Source organism: Lipophrys pholis (genome assembly GCF_963383615.2).
Source record: "Lipophrys pholis genome assembly, chromosome: 9".
Taxonomy (NCBI): Eukaryota; Metazoa; Chordata; class Actinopteri; order Blenniiformes; family Blenniidae; genus Lipophrys; species Lipophrys pholis.
Window position 1 is genome coordinate 6,787,738 of NC_137639.1, and position 14,720 is coordinate 6,802,457.

The 14,720-nt window shown below is 44.1% G+C and overlaps 1 protein-coding gene across 1 annotated transcript; it reads right to left on the minus strand.

Moving 5' to 3' along the window:
* Nucleotides 1-1,599: 1,599 nt before the first annotated feature.
* Nucleotides 1,600-12,370, minus strand: LOC308114211 (uncharacterized protein). Its single transcript, XM_080470910.1, has 4 exons — nt 12,239-12,370; nt 6,336-6,792; nt 4,958-5,069; nt 1,600-2,455 (listed from the first exon to the last, which is right to left on the minus strand). Exons 2-4 carry the CDS (start codon nt 6,734-6,736, stop codon nt 2,108-2,110), a joined length of 861 nt encoding a protein of 286 aa, XP_080327036.1. The 5' UTR covers nt 6,737-6,792; nt 12,239-12,370; the 3' UTR covers nt 1,600-2,107.
* Between the last annotated feature and the right edge of the window lie 2,350 nt (nt 12,371-14,720).

Sequence of the window (14,720 nt, forward strand, 5' to 3'; positions counted from 1 at the left end):
GAGGTCACCGTAGCTCAGCGGCGGCGGCGCTGTTCAGTATTTCCATAGCGATCAGAGTCGTCAGGAGGCTGGACGCTGGACGCTCGATGCAGAGCAGCATGACATTAGCATTCGTGGACGCCGACAGCTCAGAGGAGTCCGAGCTGATTGTTCAGGAGGTGGAGAGCGTGTGGAGCGTCGCCCACAGAGACTTTCCGCTTTACTTTTACCTGAGGGGTCAAATCTGGACGATCTGACTCTAGACACAAGGTCACGAGGACACGAGGACACAAGGAGACGATGAGTGAAGCTCGACGTGACACACAGACGTTAAGCTAAACTAAAGTAATCATACTTCTTTACTCCACTTGGGCAAATTCCTTTTCTGCATTGACTTTTAAATATGATCCGGAATGTTTGAGGATCAAACCTACGACTTTCCGATGGAAAGACGACCACTCCACCGACTGAGGCACAGCCGCCCGACCAATGGCAGTGGCACCACGGCGCTCTACCCCCCCACTGGGAGCAGTTAGAGGACAGTTGTTGAAAGTAACCGTCATCGTCTGTCTCGTTTTGGTGCTCCCAAACCAATACATCAACTCCAACCTTGGGTTAGTTAAAACAGCTATGTCTGGGTTAGTTATAACAACTATAGTCTGGGTTAGTTAGGGTTAGGGTTACAATAGTTGTTATAACTAATCCAGACTATAGTTGTTATAACCCAGACAATAGTTGTTATAACTAACCCAGACGATAGCCATTATAACTAACTCAGTCTATAACCGTTATAACTAACCCACAATATAGTTATAACTAACCCAGACCATAGCTGTTATAACCCAGCCTATAGTTGTTATAACTAACCCAGACTACACTTGTTATAAAGAACCCAGCCTATAGTTGTTATAACTAACCCAGACTACAGTTGGTATAATGAATCCAGACTATAGCCGTTATAACTAACCCAGCCTATAGTTGTTATAACTAACCCAGACTACACTTGTTATAAAGAACCCAGCCTATAGTTGTTATAACTAACCCAGACTACAGTTGGTATAATGAATCCAGACTATAGCCGTTATAACTAACCCAGACTATAGTTGTTATAACTAACCCGCACATCAACTCCAACTTTGGGTTTGTTACAACAACTATAGTCTGGGTTAGTTATAATGGCTATAGTCAGGGCTAGTTATAACGACTTGATTCAGACTATAGCCGTTATAACTAACCCAGACTATAGTTGATTTAATGAACCCAGACTATAGTTGTTATAACTAACCCAGACATAGCCGTTATAATGAACCCAAAGTTGAAGTTGATGTGATGGTTAGTTATAACTATAATCTGGGTTTGTTATCATGGCTACAGTCTGGGTTAGTTTTAACGACTTGATTCAGACTATGGCCGTTATAACTAACCCAGACTATGGCCGTTGTAACGAACCCAGACTATAGTTGTTATAACCCAGACTATAGTTATAACTAACCCAGACATCGACTCCAACTTTGGGTTCATTATAACGGCCATGTCTGGGTTAGTTATAAAGGCTGTAGTCTGGGTTAGTTATAATGGCAGCATTAGTGTGTGGTAGAGTTTTAATCCCTGATAGCAGATGAACAACCAGGCTGAGTTTCACTTTTATTAAGCTGTGGTTGAACCAGACATGTGACAGGAACTTGTGTGCGCTTCATCCGTCCACGCTGCACACGAGCCAGCGACTGCGGCCTTCAGCACGCCAACGTAGCGGGTGGATTAACTCCGGCTATCGGGTAAAAATATATCGAAAGACTTGATTTCTTACGGACTCGGTTAGAAAAGACACTAGGCGATTACTGGGAGCCTTCACAAAGGCTGTGATGGACACACAGGTAACCAGGAGCTTCAAGTTTTATTTCTCTCATAACCCCGCCGCTCTCTCCCGTACACAGATCCTCTATAAAACCAGAACAAAGTGTAGCTGGCCGCCTGCCGAGCTGCTGGAGAGGACGACGAGGGGCCGAGTGAGACACTTAAATAGACGACAGGTGACAGACGAAATGTCAGGGATAGTGCAACGTCTCTCTTCTCGCTCCCAACACAAACACCATCTGTTCCTCTCCGGCGCCGGCTCGCTGATGAATCACTAATCACCCTTCTTCCTGAAAAAGGCTTTCCTGTCTGAAACTCTGTCTTTGGTTTCCTGCAGTTTCTCAGAGAGCTTGTCCTTAGTCTCCTCCATTTTCTCAGAGAGCTTGTCCTTAGTCTCCTCCATTTTCTCAGAGAGCTTGTCCTTAGTCTCCTCCATTTTCTCGGAGAAGCGCTCCTTGGTCTCTTCCATCTTCTCGGAGAAGCGCTCCTTGGTCTCCTCCATCTTGTCCTGGATGTACTCTGTGACCGGCGGCGGCGTGGACAGGTAGCCGTGCTTGCGGAGGTACTGAACCGACAGCGACGTGCCGCCCAGAGTCACCGTGTACCGAGCAGGAGTCGCTATCTGCCGAGAGAAAACCAGTCACACCATCAGGAGCGGAACAATACGTCAACCACCTGAATGAAGGGATTTCACTTTATCCACTGACGGGACCTGAACCAGGAACCTCATTAAGGGTGCGTCCGAATAATCCCTCCTGTCTCCTTTCCTATCCACTTTTCCTTAACCTTAAGGAACATTGGAATCCTCAATAAGCTAAAGAAAGGAGGCTCAATACTTCCTTTACAACCTTCTTTAGCCTAAGAAACACTGATGCTTCCTTTACCAAAGGAGACCAGCTCATCCTGACCCACATTACCTTGCAGCGACAACATTTAAAGGGACCGGCTCATTGGAGCGTTCAGGGAAACTCAGGATGACTGAAAAGGGAGCAGATCATGTAAATGACCAAAGCAAGAATCTGCCTGAACAACTAATTTAAAACCAGATCCCAACTATGAATGTTCTGTGGCTGTTGTAAAACCAACACAGTAAACTTTTTGAGCAGCTTATTCTCAGTTTGATTGGTTCTTTATTCACCTGGCAGCCGTTTAGCTTTAGTTCCTCGTAGCCTGGAGCCTCTTTTCCTTTCAAACCTTCTGATATTTGAGTTTATATCAGTGGTTAGAGCCACAGGGAAAAGTAGTAGTCCATTTTCGTAAATGTGTAGTTTTTTTCACCACGGCAGACGTCACTAATCTGCACTGCCGACGGATTATTATTATCATCCCACCTAGTGGAAGTGTGGTCCAATTGTGAAACAACGTGATCGTCTTTCTCCAACTCCTTTAGGAAGCCTCCTAACGCCTTTCCTTAACCCCGTGATGTCATCCACGGGGTTAAGGAAAAGTAGATAGGAAAGGAGGGACTATTCGAAAGCACCCGTAAGTCCCAAAAATATGGTGGCCATCTTGGATGAGGACCACTTCTTCTACAGTCGATTTATCTCTTGAGGAAATAAACAAGATGGGGGGGGGGGGGGGGTCAAACATTTTAGCTCAGGGGCCAGTTTCATTCTGAGTGGGCCGGACCAGTAAAATGGAGCAATAATGAGCTTTAAAATTAAACTTTAAAGTTTCTCTTTGTTGTGGTGTGGAGTAAACGTGATGAAAACGTCTATTTTCATAATATCAAACAACTGTGATGGAAAATGGCAACAATATCAACATAAAGCCAATTTTAATGAAACCTTCTGGTGTAAAATACAATGTATGTATAGCAGGGTTCTCACCAAGCTTCTCTCACAGTATAGAGGTGGGACCACTGTCAGTTAGGCCGGGGGTTCAGGGGCCACCCGGGCTCCTGATGGGGTACCGGGGCAGCGCCCTGGGCCTCCCACCCACAGGGAAGCTCTGAGCTTTTAGGCTATTAACAAGGTTTATTTGGCAACGTAGAAGACAATAATCAGTGGCAGATATTTGACTTACTGCACCGACCTTGACATAATTATATAAGCTCAGAAATAACACACATAGATTACATTTTATTCAGAATTACGAGAAAAACTTGTATAAAATCTATAAACTAGAGAGCGAGACAGCCGTCACAGGCTGCGTCAAAGTGGAACTCTTTGGCATCTGGTCCTTCGATAGAGCTCATAAAGACGTTGTCGAGGGTTCACGGATCATGAAAAACAGAATAACTGAGCAAATAAAAGCCCAGGCTAAAGCCCCTGCGTACTTCCAAAAGAACAAGAAAGTTCGGTTGTTGACTCCAGCCAGCAGCAGAAAACAGGTCGTCTCCGTCAGGACATTCATACTGACAAGAAGCTGGGCGAACTCCCAGACCACGCCCCCTCACAGCAAGCCACGCCCCCTCACAGCAAACCACGCCTACTTATCGCAGCACACCTGAAGCGGTTATTTCTCACTTCAAATGTTTTCAAAAACACATTGCGCTGACCTGCTTCAGTAATAAAAGAAAGTTTGTGTCCGAGCCGCCATGTTGGTCCTGCTTTAACGGCAGGAGCCGGCGGCCCTCAGTGATGTGTTCAGGTACATCATGTAACTCAGACCGTGCTACGTGCTAGATGCTAATAAGCTTCGAGGCTCACACAGTAGCGAGGCTACATGCTAAACATGATTCAAATACGACTGACATTAGTGAGCTGGAATGCGGCGCACGGCAGTGCGGAAATAGACGCCACGCACAGCCCTGCCGCCGACTTGCGGTAGAACGCGGAAATAAACCAAAAAATATGTGACGCCGCACGTGACTTTGTTGTTATTGAGACGCTGTACGCATGTGTACGTAACCGTCGCTACGCTTAAGTAAAAGACAGCGTAACGACTAATTAGGTTTGACTCCCACGTTTTCCACTAAAATAATCCACTCAGTGCGGTTTGGGTTCTTCCCCTCCAGGAAACGATTGAGGACAGACGGCAGCGCCTCCACCTCGCAGTCGAAGGGGGAAATTTTTTTATTTTAAAGTGATAGTTTCCTGTTTGACCGTCACGCGATGTTCTGCTGCTGGATGTCGGAAATAAAACACAGGTCCAGAAAAGCATTGGAAGTAAAAGAAAGCACCTTGTACATGGCGTATGCAGTCAGAGCGTAGCCGCTGGACGAGTCCTTCAACAATCCCACGATGGACTCCGGCAGGCCGATCATCTCCAGGAATGGCACAACATTCACTCCGCTGAGGAGAAGACAGGAGAAGAGCGTGGAGATGAAACCAGGAAAAACATTCACCAAAGTTTTGTTTTAAACAGAAATGATGTCCGTTAACATGGAAAAGACAGAAACGCAGAGAATGATGATGTCAGAATGTTGGACCCCTTTTCTTTATACCAGCAAAGTCACTTTGCTGGTATAAAGAATTTCTGACCCCCAATATGAAACTTTACCTTTTGCTAATAAGAATGTTCTAATGTAGATATTTAATAGAAATATTACTTGTTACATGTCATAAGCCACTGCATTTATGTATTATTTCATCTTTCCTTTCATATATATACAATTTCAGAATAAGGCACAGCTAAATCCCATCACATGCACAGAAATGAAGTTTACAAGTCTGAGTATACAAAATAGAAATAAAAACCTTTTTTTAAAATGAATTCTTAAAATTACATTTCCAGACTAAACAATGCTACAGGTGTATTAGATTACACACGTGAGGTACATTGTTACTACTTTTATGCATTTATTATTTTTATAACTAAACAGGAGACATAGGTCACTTTTCCATGCTATAGAACACACGTGTCAATCTCGTGGCCCGCCATGTTATTTTATGTGGCCCGCGATTGTCTTCAAATAAATACCGTATTGTTCCCTATGGACGCGCAGTGGGAACATGTGAGCTCAGGTTCAAACATTCTATAAAATACGGTAATTACACGTGCCTTCAGTAGTTCTGCACTTGTGCACATCCAGATTAAGATGTTCCCCGCGCCGACCCGTGTTCCACCCGACGGCGGTTACATTTTACATTTAGTTACATTTAAACTGTCTTCTAGTTACATGTGGCCCTTTGAGGGCAGCCATTACGCTGATGTGGCCCTCGGTGAAAATGAGTTGGACACCCCTGCTATAGAATATTGACCCATGTTTATTTTAATGTGATACCATCTAGTTCCTCAGTGTGTATCTAAGGTGTTGAGACATAGGTCACTTTTCCATGATTTAACAGCAGCGGCTCACTTTTCTATCCGACCCCGGCATTGTTGTTTTTGTCTCGTGAGCATTCACAGTAACAGCGTTTCCAAAAAGTTGTGTTTCCCCACGTTTCCATGGAGTCGGAGCGTTTTCAAAATCTTGCGGGTTTTTTTCACCGTTTCCATGGAGACAGAGTATTTTCAAAAAGTTACATTTTCAGTGGCTGCGAGTTTCGTTGTCGTGGAAACGGGAGAAACACGACAGGCCGAAAGTTTTCGAGAAGAGTAAAGCGGCGGCGACTCACTTCATAGCAGCGTAATAGAAGGTCCCGAACCAGACGGTGGACGTCAGCAGGTGCACGGGGATCAGCACCTTCCCGTACTGCTTGAAGGTCCTCTTGAACCTCTGCACCAGGCCGATGGACTTGTCCTGCAGGGGGTCCACCTCCGCCGGCTCGCTGGCGGCGACTCGTCTCTGCGGCGAGGATCCGGACTCCTCGTCCTCCCGCTGGGACGGCGGTCTGTGCTGCTCCGCCCCTCTGCCGGGGGGCGACGTGGAGAGGTGGCGCCGGCCCGCGGGCGGCAGACGGAGGACGCAGCAGCAGAAAGCCGGCGGAGGCTTGGGGATGGCGGCCGCCAGCAGCAGCGGGCGAGACGCCGCCACCCGCCGGAGCGTCCCCAGAGTCAGGAGGCGCTGCATCATCATCACCCTCCTCCTCCTCCTCCTCTTCCTCCTCCTCCTCTGTGCTGGTCAGCTGCAGTCTGCAGGGTCACAGACATGTAAAGAGCCAAAGAAGTAAAACAGTTAATTACAGAATAAATTCATTAAACCAGAAGCGAGGATCAGCCGATAGGATCAGCCGATAGGATCAGCCGATAGGATCAGCCGATAGGATCAGCCGATAGGATCAGCCGATAGGATCAGCCGATAGGATCAGCCGATAGGATCAGCCGATAGGATCAGCCGATAGGATCAGCCGATAGGATCAGCCGATAGGATCAGCCGATAGGATCAGCCGATAGGATCAGCCGATAGGATCAGCCGATAGGATCAGCCGATAGGATCAGCCGATAGGATCAGCCTTGTTTAAAGGACGGAAACCGTCTGTCGCAGCAATGAAAGAAGAAGTGCAGACATTCATGGGTTTTACTTTGTCATTTTCTGAGCGCGTGAACGATGTTGTGGTCTTTGGATTCAGGTCTGGGTTCAGTTGTTGCACTTTAAAGAGGCTTTTGTTGTGTTTGATTCATGTTTTTAAACTCTGACCGTTCAGCTTTACAGTTTATTACCAGAATCAGCTGCGACGTCATTCTGACAATCAGGACACATTTACAACGTATTCAAGTGAAAACCAAAACCTTTTCTGAAACGCTCCTCGTGTCCATGTAAAGAGTGATCCTTTTTAAAACATTGCCGTGTGAACGTAAAACTTTAAAAAAAATAAAATGTTAAACACGAAAACACTTTGTTCACTTGAAAAGTTGTGTTGTGAACAGAATCTCAACGTGTTATACAACAGTTCTAGCTGCTGCTTCTCTAATGGGGCTTTTCCACGAGTTCCTCCTCAGCCTTACTCCACTTGACTCGACTCACTACTGACGCTTTTCTACTACTACTACTACTACTCCCACTACCAGGTACTCTCGTGGTTCTTGTGCAGTCGAGGTTCCAATTGAGCTCAGGCCAGTAGAACATGTGACGTCGGCAGACGGCAGGCCGCTGATTGGCCGGCGCGTCACGACCAGTGATATGACCACTTTTTTCAGTAACGAGTAATCTAACGCGTTAGTATTTCCAAACCAGATTAAAGTTACTTGTCCAAGTCACTGTGCGTTACTACTGTCGCCCCGCAGGACGAGTTTCTTGTCGGCAAAGCAGCTTTATCATTAAACTGAACCGGCTGCTTCTTCGTTCTCCTCCGCACACGCTCGCACGCCGCTCCTCTATGAGCTGGCGTTTTAAAACGGTGACGTCTGGCGCCTCGCTGTACACCCACTTTGCAAACATCCACTTTTCTGTGTTGCTTTGCGGAGTTTTAGCGCAGAATCCATCCAAACATGTCATGAAAAGTTGGATAGCCACAGTGCTACTTCCCTAGCCTGCTGGCTGGCTGCAAACTGTGGAGTGGATTTCCTGACTCATTCCTCCTGGTCTCATTGAGACCCGCCTCCGTTCAGGAAATCCAGTCCACAGTTTGCAGCCAGCGAGCAGAGCAGCAGCAGGGAAACACTGTGGAGTCGTTTCAGTAACAGTAAATCAGACGATGGACCAGAAATCTCCGCAGGTTGGATCGAAAATTTCTGATCCGTGAATTACGTTGATATGGGAACCCGATACCGATCAGATCGGGCTCATTTCTACCACCAGACCTACAAAAGTTCATATTTAAGTCGTCTAACTAAAAGAGATCTACTTTGTATGGAACTGTAATCTGAACATCTTGTAGAATTATTATTTACCGGAGTCATAACCAGGTTATTGTCAATGCACAGTTCATTTATTAACTCTTAAAGGGGACATATCATGCTAAATCCACTTTTTTAGCCCTTAAATGCATTTTGTTGTATATTTAGAGTGTTTAGAAGTACAGAAAAGTTCAAAGTAGTGTCTTCAGGTGCTCCGTTGATATCTTTATATTCTGTTTTGGTCATATTTTGCGATCGGTTTCGATTTTTCTATTCTCTATTACGTTTTTTGAACAATGACGTCACAGTATTCTCAGCGGAACTGCCAAATTAGGACATCGACATTTCGAGCAATCCGCCATTTTTGTTTCTCGCTGCGATTTTGTAGTCCAACCGAAGTTACGAGAGGATAAGTGGAAATGTTCGGTTGTTGGATGTAGTAACCCACAAGCTTCGTTACACCGTCTCCCAGCATCAGAACCTTTTCGAAGTGCCTGGTTGAGTTTTATTTTTCACAGAAATGTACCCACATCTGTGGGTAAGGTCATTTTTGTGTGCGCGAATCACTTTAAGGACGACTGCTTCAGCAACCTCCGCCAGTATAAAGAAGGATTTGCCGAAAGACTTCGTCTGATTGAGCGGTCAGTTCCTTCTATCTATGGAGACGACGAACAGAGCACTTCGGTAAGCTGTATATAACGCTAAAAAGTGTGATGATAAGACGTCCCTGTCATTGTTTTGTTAGCATTAGCAGTTGCACCGTCTTCATATGTTAGCGCTGTGTGCTCGTTTTAGATTATAATGTAACTTCTGTGTTAAATAGTCGTTGTAATACAGGCAGTATTGTAGTAGTGGGCATGGATGGAGAAGTTAGTGTAAATATAGTAACACACCATTGCGTTACATCCATATGAAGACGTTGTTCTGCAGGTGCATCATCGTCATTTTCATCTCGCTCCGCCGGGTCCGACTCTGGCTCCAACATGTATGGCTGGATGGACAAATCTTCCGTTGTTGACATTTTGTAAATAATGTGTGAATATAAAGTTTCTGCGCCGCTAGATAATTGTATCTGTTCTATCAAACTACAAAGATGGCCGAACAGGGTGAAGTTGAACCGAGTGTCACCTCTGCAACCTGGAGAGGAGGCGGGGTATGAAGTGTCTCATTTGCATTTGAAGAGACCGCCCCAAAACGAGTTGCTCTCAGAAGCGCATCAGAAAAGGGGTTGAAAAGGGGCCTGTGGAGCTCTAATAATGAGGAATTCAGACCCAAGCATTGCAGTTTCGCGTTGTATAGACCACAACTGTATGATTTATATGTAAAAAGGAAGGATTTAAAAGCATGATATGTCTCCTTTAACAGCCGGCTATGACGCCGAGCTGCTTTTGGATAACCTGTGTGATCTTCTCTACATAACATGAATAAACCAGTTCATTTGATCTTTTGTCCTCGCTGACAGAAGTAATAAAGTAGTCCATCTGTTCCTGCAACTCAAGAGGAAACAAGCTGAACTTTGTATCTGTCAACAATCACACCACTCGCTCTCTTTTTTCTTTTCTGTCTTGGGCGGGGCCGTTATGATGGTGTAGTGGTTAAAGACACTCGCCTCGCAGAAAGACCGTCTCCGGTTTGAGTCCAGACACGTTTAATGCACTTTTTTATTCATAAAATCATCAAACCAACTTGTCACCTTCAATCTTAGGCTGAGATCTTGTCAGTGTTGCAGATTAAAAATAATGAATCAGGAGTGTCAAACACATTTTAGTGCAGGAGCCCCAAACAGCCCAGTTTCACCCTGAGTGAGTCGGAACTTTAAAATAGTGCCTGAAGAACCTCAAAATTTCTAGTTCAAAGTTTTTCTTTGCTGTGATGCAGAGTATATGTGATGAAAATATCTGTATCAATCACAGTTCATGACTTGTCTCTGGTGCTTTTTGTATATTTTACCATATCTCTGATTTCAGGATTCTTGACTTCCCTTCCTCGTGTCTGATTGCTGTTTTCCACCCTGATGTGTTTCCCCTGTGCCTGACAGCGTGATTGTCATCACCTGGGGGTCTATACTCTGGATATTCTCTTATTGAGGTCATTTCAGGATTAACCAAGGGTTTTCCATACTGCGACACTTCGTACTGGGGTAAATCAACCAATCAATCCAGCAGCAGGCTATGTTCTGGATAAAGGTTCCCACCAACGGTTCGAGTTTTGGCCGTCTGAGACGAAAGATCAGATCGTGGGAGAATTGTTGGTAAAATCCACAAATAAAATTAAAAAGGCGCCGAGGATAGTGATCTTTGCGCCTTGCCTCTTAGGCGGGCACAAGAACTAAAAGAAGAAACATTTCTGTCGCAATAAAGTGAAACTGAGTGATCACAGTGTTTATACTGTCTGGTTAATTAATAATGTATATTATCACAAAGTTGGACAATAACAAGTGGAGAATTATTTGACTTTTGACGCAGCAACAGTGCTGCTTTTAGCCTGGTGGACGTGTTTTCATTCTTAATATTCTAATGTCTAATTTGTAAACAGCACTGGAGGGTTCCTGTGTGTGTGTGTGTGTGTGTGTGTGTGTGTGTGTGTGTGTGTGTGTGTGTGTGTGTGTGTGTGTGTGTGTGTGTGTGTGTGTGTGTGAGAGAGAGAGAGAGAGAGAGAGAGATTGGTCAAACGTCGCCCCTTTCATGTGCACAGATCCCAAAGAGAAACCCTGGGTTGAATTACCGAGTTGATAACGTGCTTCGGGTTAATGCTTATCAGGATCGTGCTTGTCTGGATCAGTCAACCCAGGTAACAGAGAGATATCCTGAGTATATTTATCCCGGGTCGTGGTATAGGCCCCTGGAGTCTTTAGTATTTAGTGTGCTTGTCTTGAGAGCTCTGGCGTTCGGTCAGTCTGTCTCAGTGTGGCTGTTCTCTTTAGTTTCTGCGCTGCGGCTCCTCGGTCGCCTTCTTGGACTTTAGGTTCGGCGTCTGGACAATAAAATTCCTTTTTCTTTCAACTACGACGACGTCTGGCATTCTGAGTCCTCATCTCCTGGCAATATTTTCACGAAATGACGACAATCTCAACATGAAGTCAATTTTAATGGAGACATTCTGGTGCAAAATACAATGACGTGATTTAAAAAAAAAAAAACCTTCTCTAAAGGCATATACTATATAAAACACCCATGATGCAACATATGGGTGTTTTTACAAAAGCCCTTTAATGGCATGACTTTGAGTTTAGTCTGATTACAACTAGGTAGAACTCTTTCATGGCAGCATCACTGATGTCTCATCCCGGGTCTCACTGTTCGGTCTGCTACTCTTAAGAATTCCCATTAATAAAAACAAAAGCTCTGCAGCCAGTCTCCAGCTCAGCTGAGTCAGGTCACCTGGATGACCCAGTGTTCAGTGCTGGACACACAGGGGCTGTTAGAGAAACGCGGGGGGGGGGGGGGGGGGGGGTCCTGAGGCGTAAACCCAGCAGGTTATTCACTAAATGTCTATTTTCAGCTGTATGACATTGAGACTGTTTTGTTCAGAGGACAGGAAGCTTTAACTTCCCCTGGTCGTCCTGCACAGCAAATACACAGGCTTTCAAGACCCTGCACCCCTTTTCGAGGTGGTAAAACCCAGCAGACGAGTTTTATTTTAAATTAATCTAAACTCTGACCGCCGGCTGACAACTTATCCTCCTGCAGCATGACGTTAGCATGTCAGCTAGCCGCTCGGCTAACGCCCCGAGAAGATTACCCGATACTTTGACTCGTTACGAGTCTCTGAAGCTGGACAGCACCAAGCAAAACTCACTCACCCTGGAAGAAACGAGTCGTGGATCGATTAAAGCGGAGCTCCTCCGTCCTGAGGGGGTAAAACTCGTCCGCTGACCACATTTAGCATGGCAAACAGTGCCAGTGGAAAGCAGCGTGACGCCGCGGAGGACTCTGGGAGATGTAGTTTTATACGATGCAGAGGCGCAACGGACCGACGTGTGAAAACCTACATTTCCCAGCATGCCCTTCGAAAAGTCCACTTCTTGGACACATATGAAGTTGGCCCAGTGACTTGTTTTCCACCTAATGTCCTTCAAACCTGCCGAAAGCAGAATGTGTGTGTGTGTTTGTGTGTTTGTGTGTTTGTGTGTGTACACAAACACATCTACTCCAGCATTGAAATCAATGAACTACTACTACTATCAACACTGCTACTACTAATACTATTTTAACTACTACCACATTATTTTAATTAGTTGTAATATTTTTTCATCCAAGATTGTGAGATCCGATTCTCTGCATTTTCACTGGACAACCTTCACAGAGTTACAAAGAAAGAAAGAAAGAAAGAAGAGTTACGACTCAACTTCGCTTAGATTTTTGCTCGTTCTTGCAGTAAACGTGCACATTGAAGTATCTGCAGTATATATACCCACCACTAGATGGAATAATAAGACTTACAAAGCAGAGTTAAAGTTGGTATTAATCATCATTAACGAAAGTGAAGACTTCATATGAAAGAAAAAACTTCTTCCAGCAGGCTGACACTGAAATAAATGGTTTATATATATATATATATATATATATATATACATATATATATATATATGTAGTTTTATTTTATTTTATTTTTAAATTTCAAATTAATATAAATTGATTTGTATGTACCTGTATTTTGTCTGAAATGAGTTAATAATACTAAAGAAATTAATACTTTCTACTCTTCCGAATTGTAGACTATTTTCAGATGTAAATCAACATCTTTAAATGCCCTTCTTATATCCCAGATATCTGTGAAAAACTGAACCAAATCACACAGATTTCACCTTTTCCAGTTAAGAAAAGTCAAACCTGTTAAAAGTGATTATGATTGAAGTTTAATGTTTAAGATTTGTTGCTAATATGTTGCTGCTTTCAGATTTTTCTCCTCCTTCATTCACTGAAAAGACAAAAAGACAACAGAATGAACCAGATAAAGTGATAGAAAAGATAGAAGAGACGTGTAAGAGAAAGTGAAGCTTCTGGCTGTAATGTACTGGACTCACCAGCAGAGGGCGACCTGCTCACATTGGCGCAGCTTGAGGAGGTCAAACTCTTTTTGTTCCAAGAAGCTTCAAACTTTGATCCTGAAAAGACCCGAGCAGAAAAATGACCACTCATTGATTCAACTTCTCAACAAGTTCAACATTCCTCAGCAAAATAAGATCAGTTTTACTATTAAGCTTTTTAAAAAAAAGCCTCCAGGTACTAAATCCTGTGAAACATCCCAAACCCAGGTCCTTCATTTGGGGCATTTTGCAGCCTTCAGCAGGCTTGTTTTCACAAATCCTCCCTCTCATATAGAATCTGGCCTCATAAGGTCATCTGCCGGACCAGATTGGGCTCACGGGCCTTATGTTTAACACCAGTGAGATTTATGTGTGTTCATACACATGGGCTTTATTGATTGACTAATTAGAAATATATATACTTCTAAATGACCGTTCCTTTAGAGCCAAAAAGCTTAAAGGATAACTCAAGAATATCTGCCTTTATCAGACTTTTATTTGCACTCGAATTTGTTGTTGTGTAAACGGGGCCTAAATGATGCCATCAACTAATTTGCATAATTGGACATGAGCGTGTAATTGTAAGGCACGCTGTATGAAAGATGAATAACATCTTGGAAGAGACAAAGTAAGTAAGAAAAACACCCTGAATATGTTTAAAACCACAAATGAGCTTTCTGCTGCTGATTCTACTGTTTTTGTTTTTATTTTGGTGATTGAAAGAAGACTGTGCGAGTCAACCAGCAGCGGCCTTGCGCATGCGCGGTTCCTTCTCTGTGTGGACGCAGTGTGGTGAGAATAGACATATACATATGGATATGTCTATGGTGGTGAAGGTCTCCTCTGTCTGACTGCAGCTGGGTATGGTGGCCCAGAAGGGCCAACAATACAACACAACAACAAAAGCCGCAACACAACAACAAAAGCTGCAACACAACAACAAAATGCCACAATGGAAGGACGCAGCAGTGTTGTGGCTTTTGTTGTTGTATTATAGATATAGATATACTGTAGATATAGATGTAGATGTAGCTGTAGCTGTAGCTGTAGCTGTAGATGTAGATGTAGATGTAGCTGTAGATGTAGATGTAGCTGTAGCTGTAGCTGTAGCTGTAGCTGTAGATGTAGATGTAGATATAGATATAGATAGTGTAACACATTGTTTTAACTCTACCAGTCTCATGTTGAAGGTGTTTTTACACTGACCTGTGTATTTATTGACACTCTGGGTGCTCTGGTCTGTCTTTGGGCTGAG

Coding starts and splice junctions, on each gene's coding strand:
- LOC308114211 (XM_080470910.1), bottom strand. CDS start 6,736: ATGATGATGCAGCGCCTCCTGACTCTGGGGACGCTCCGGCGGGTGGCG. Junction 5,070..6,335: donor TTCTATTACGCTGCTATGAA/GTGAGTCGCCGC, acceptor TCTTCTCCTCAG/CGGAGTGAATGTTGTGCCAT. Junction 2,456..4,957: donor CTGCATACGCCATGTACAAG/GTGCTTTCTTTT, acceptor TTCTCTCGGCAG/ATAGCGACTCCTGCTCGGTA.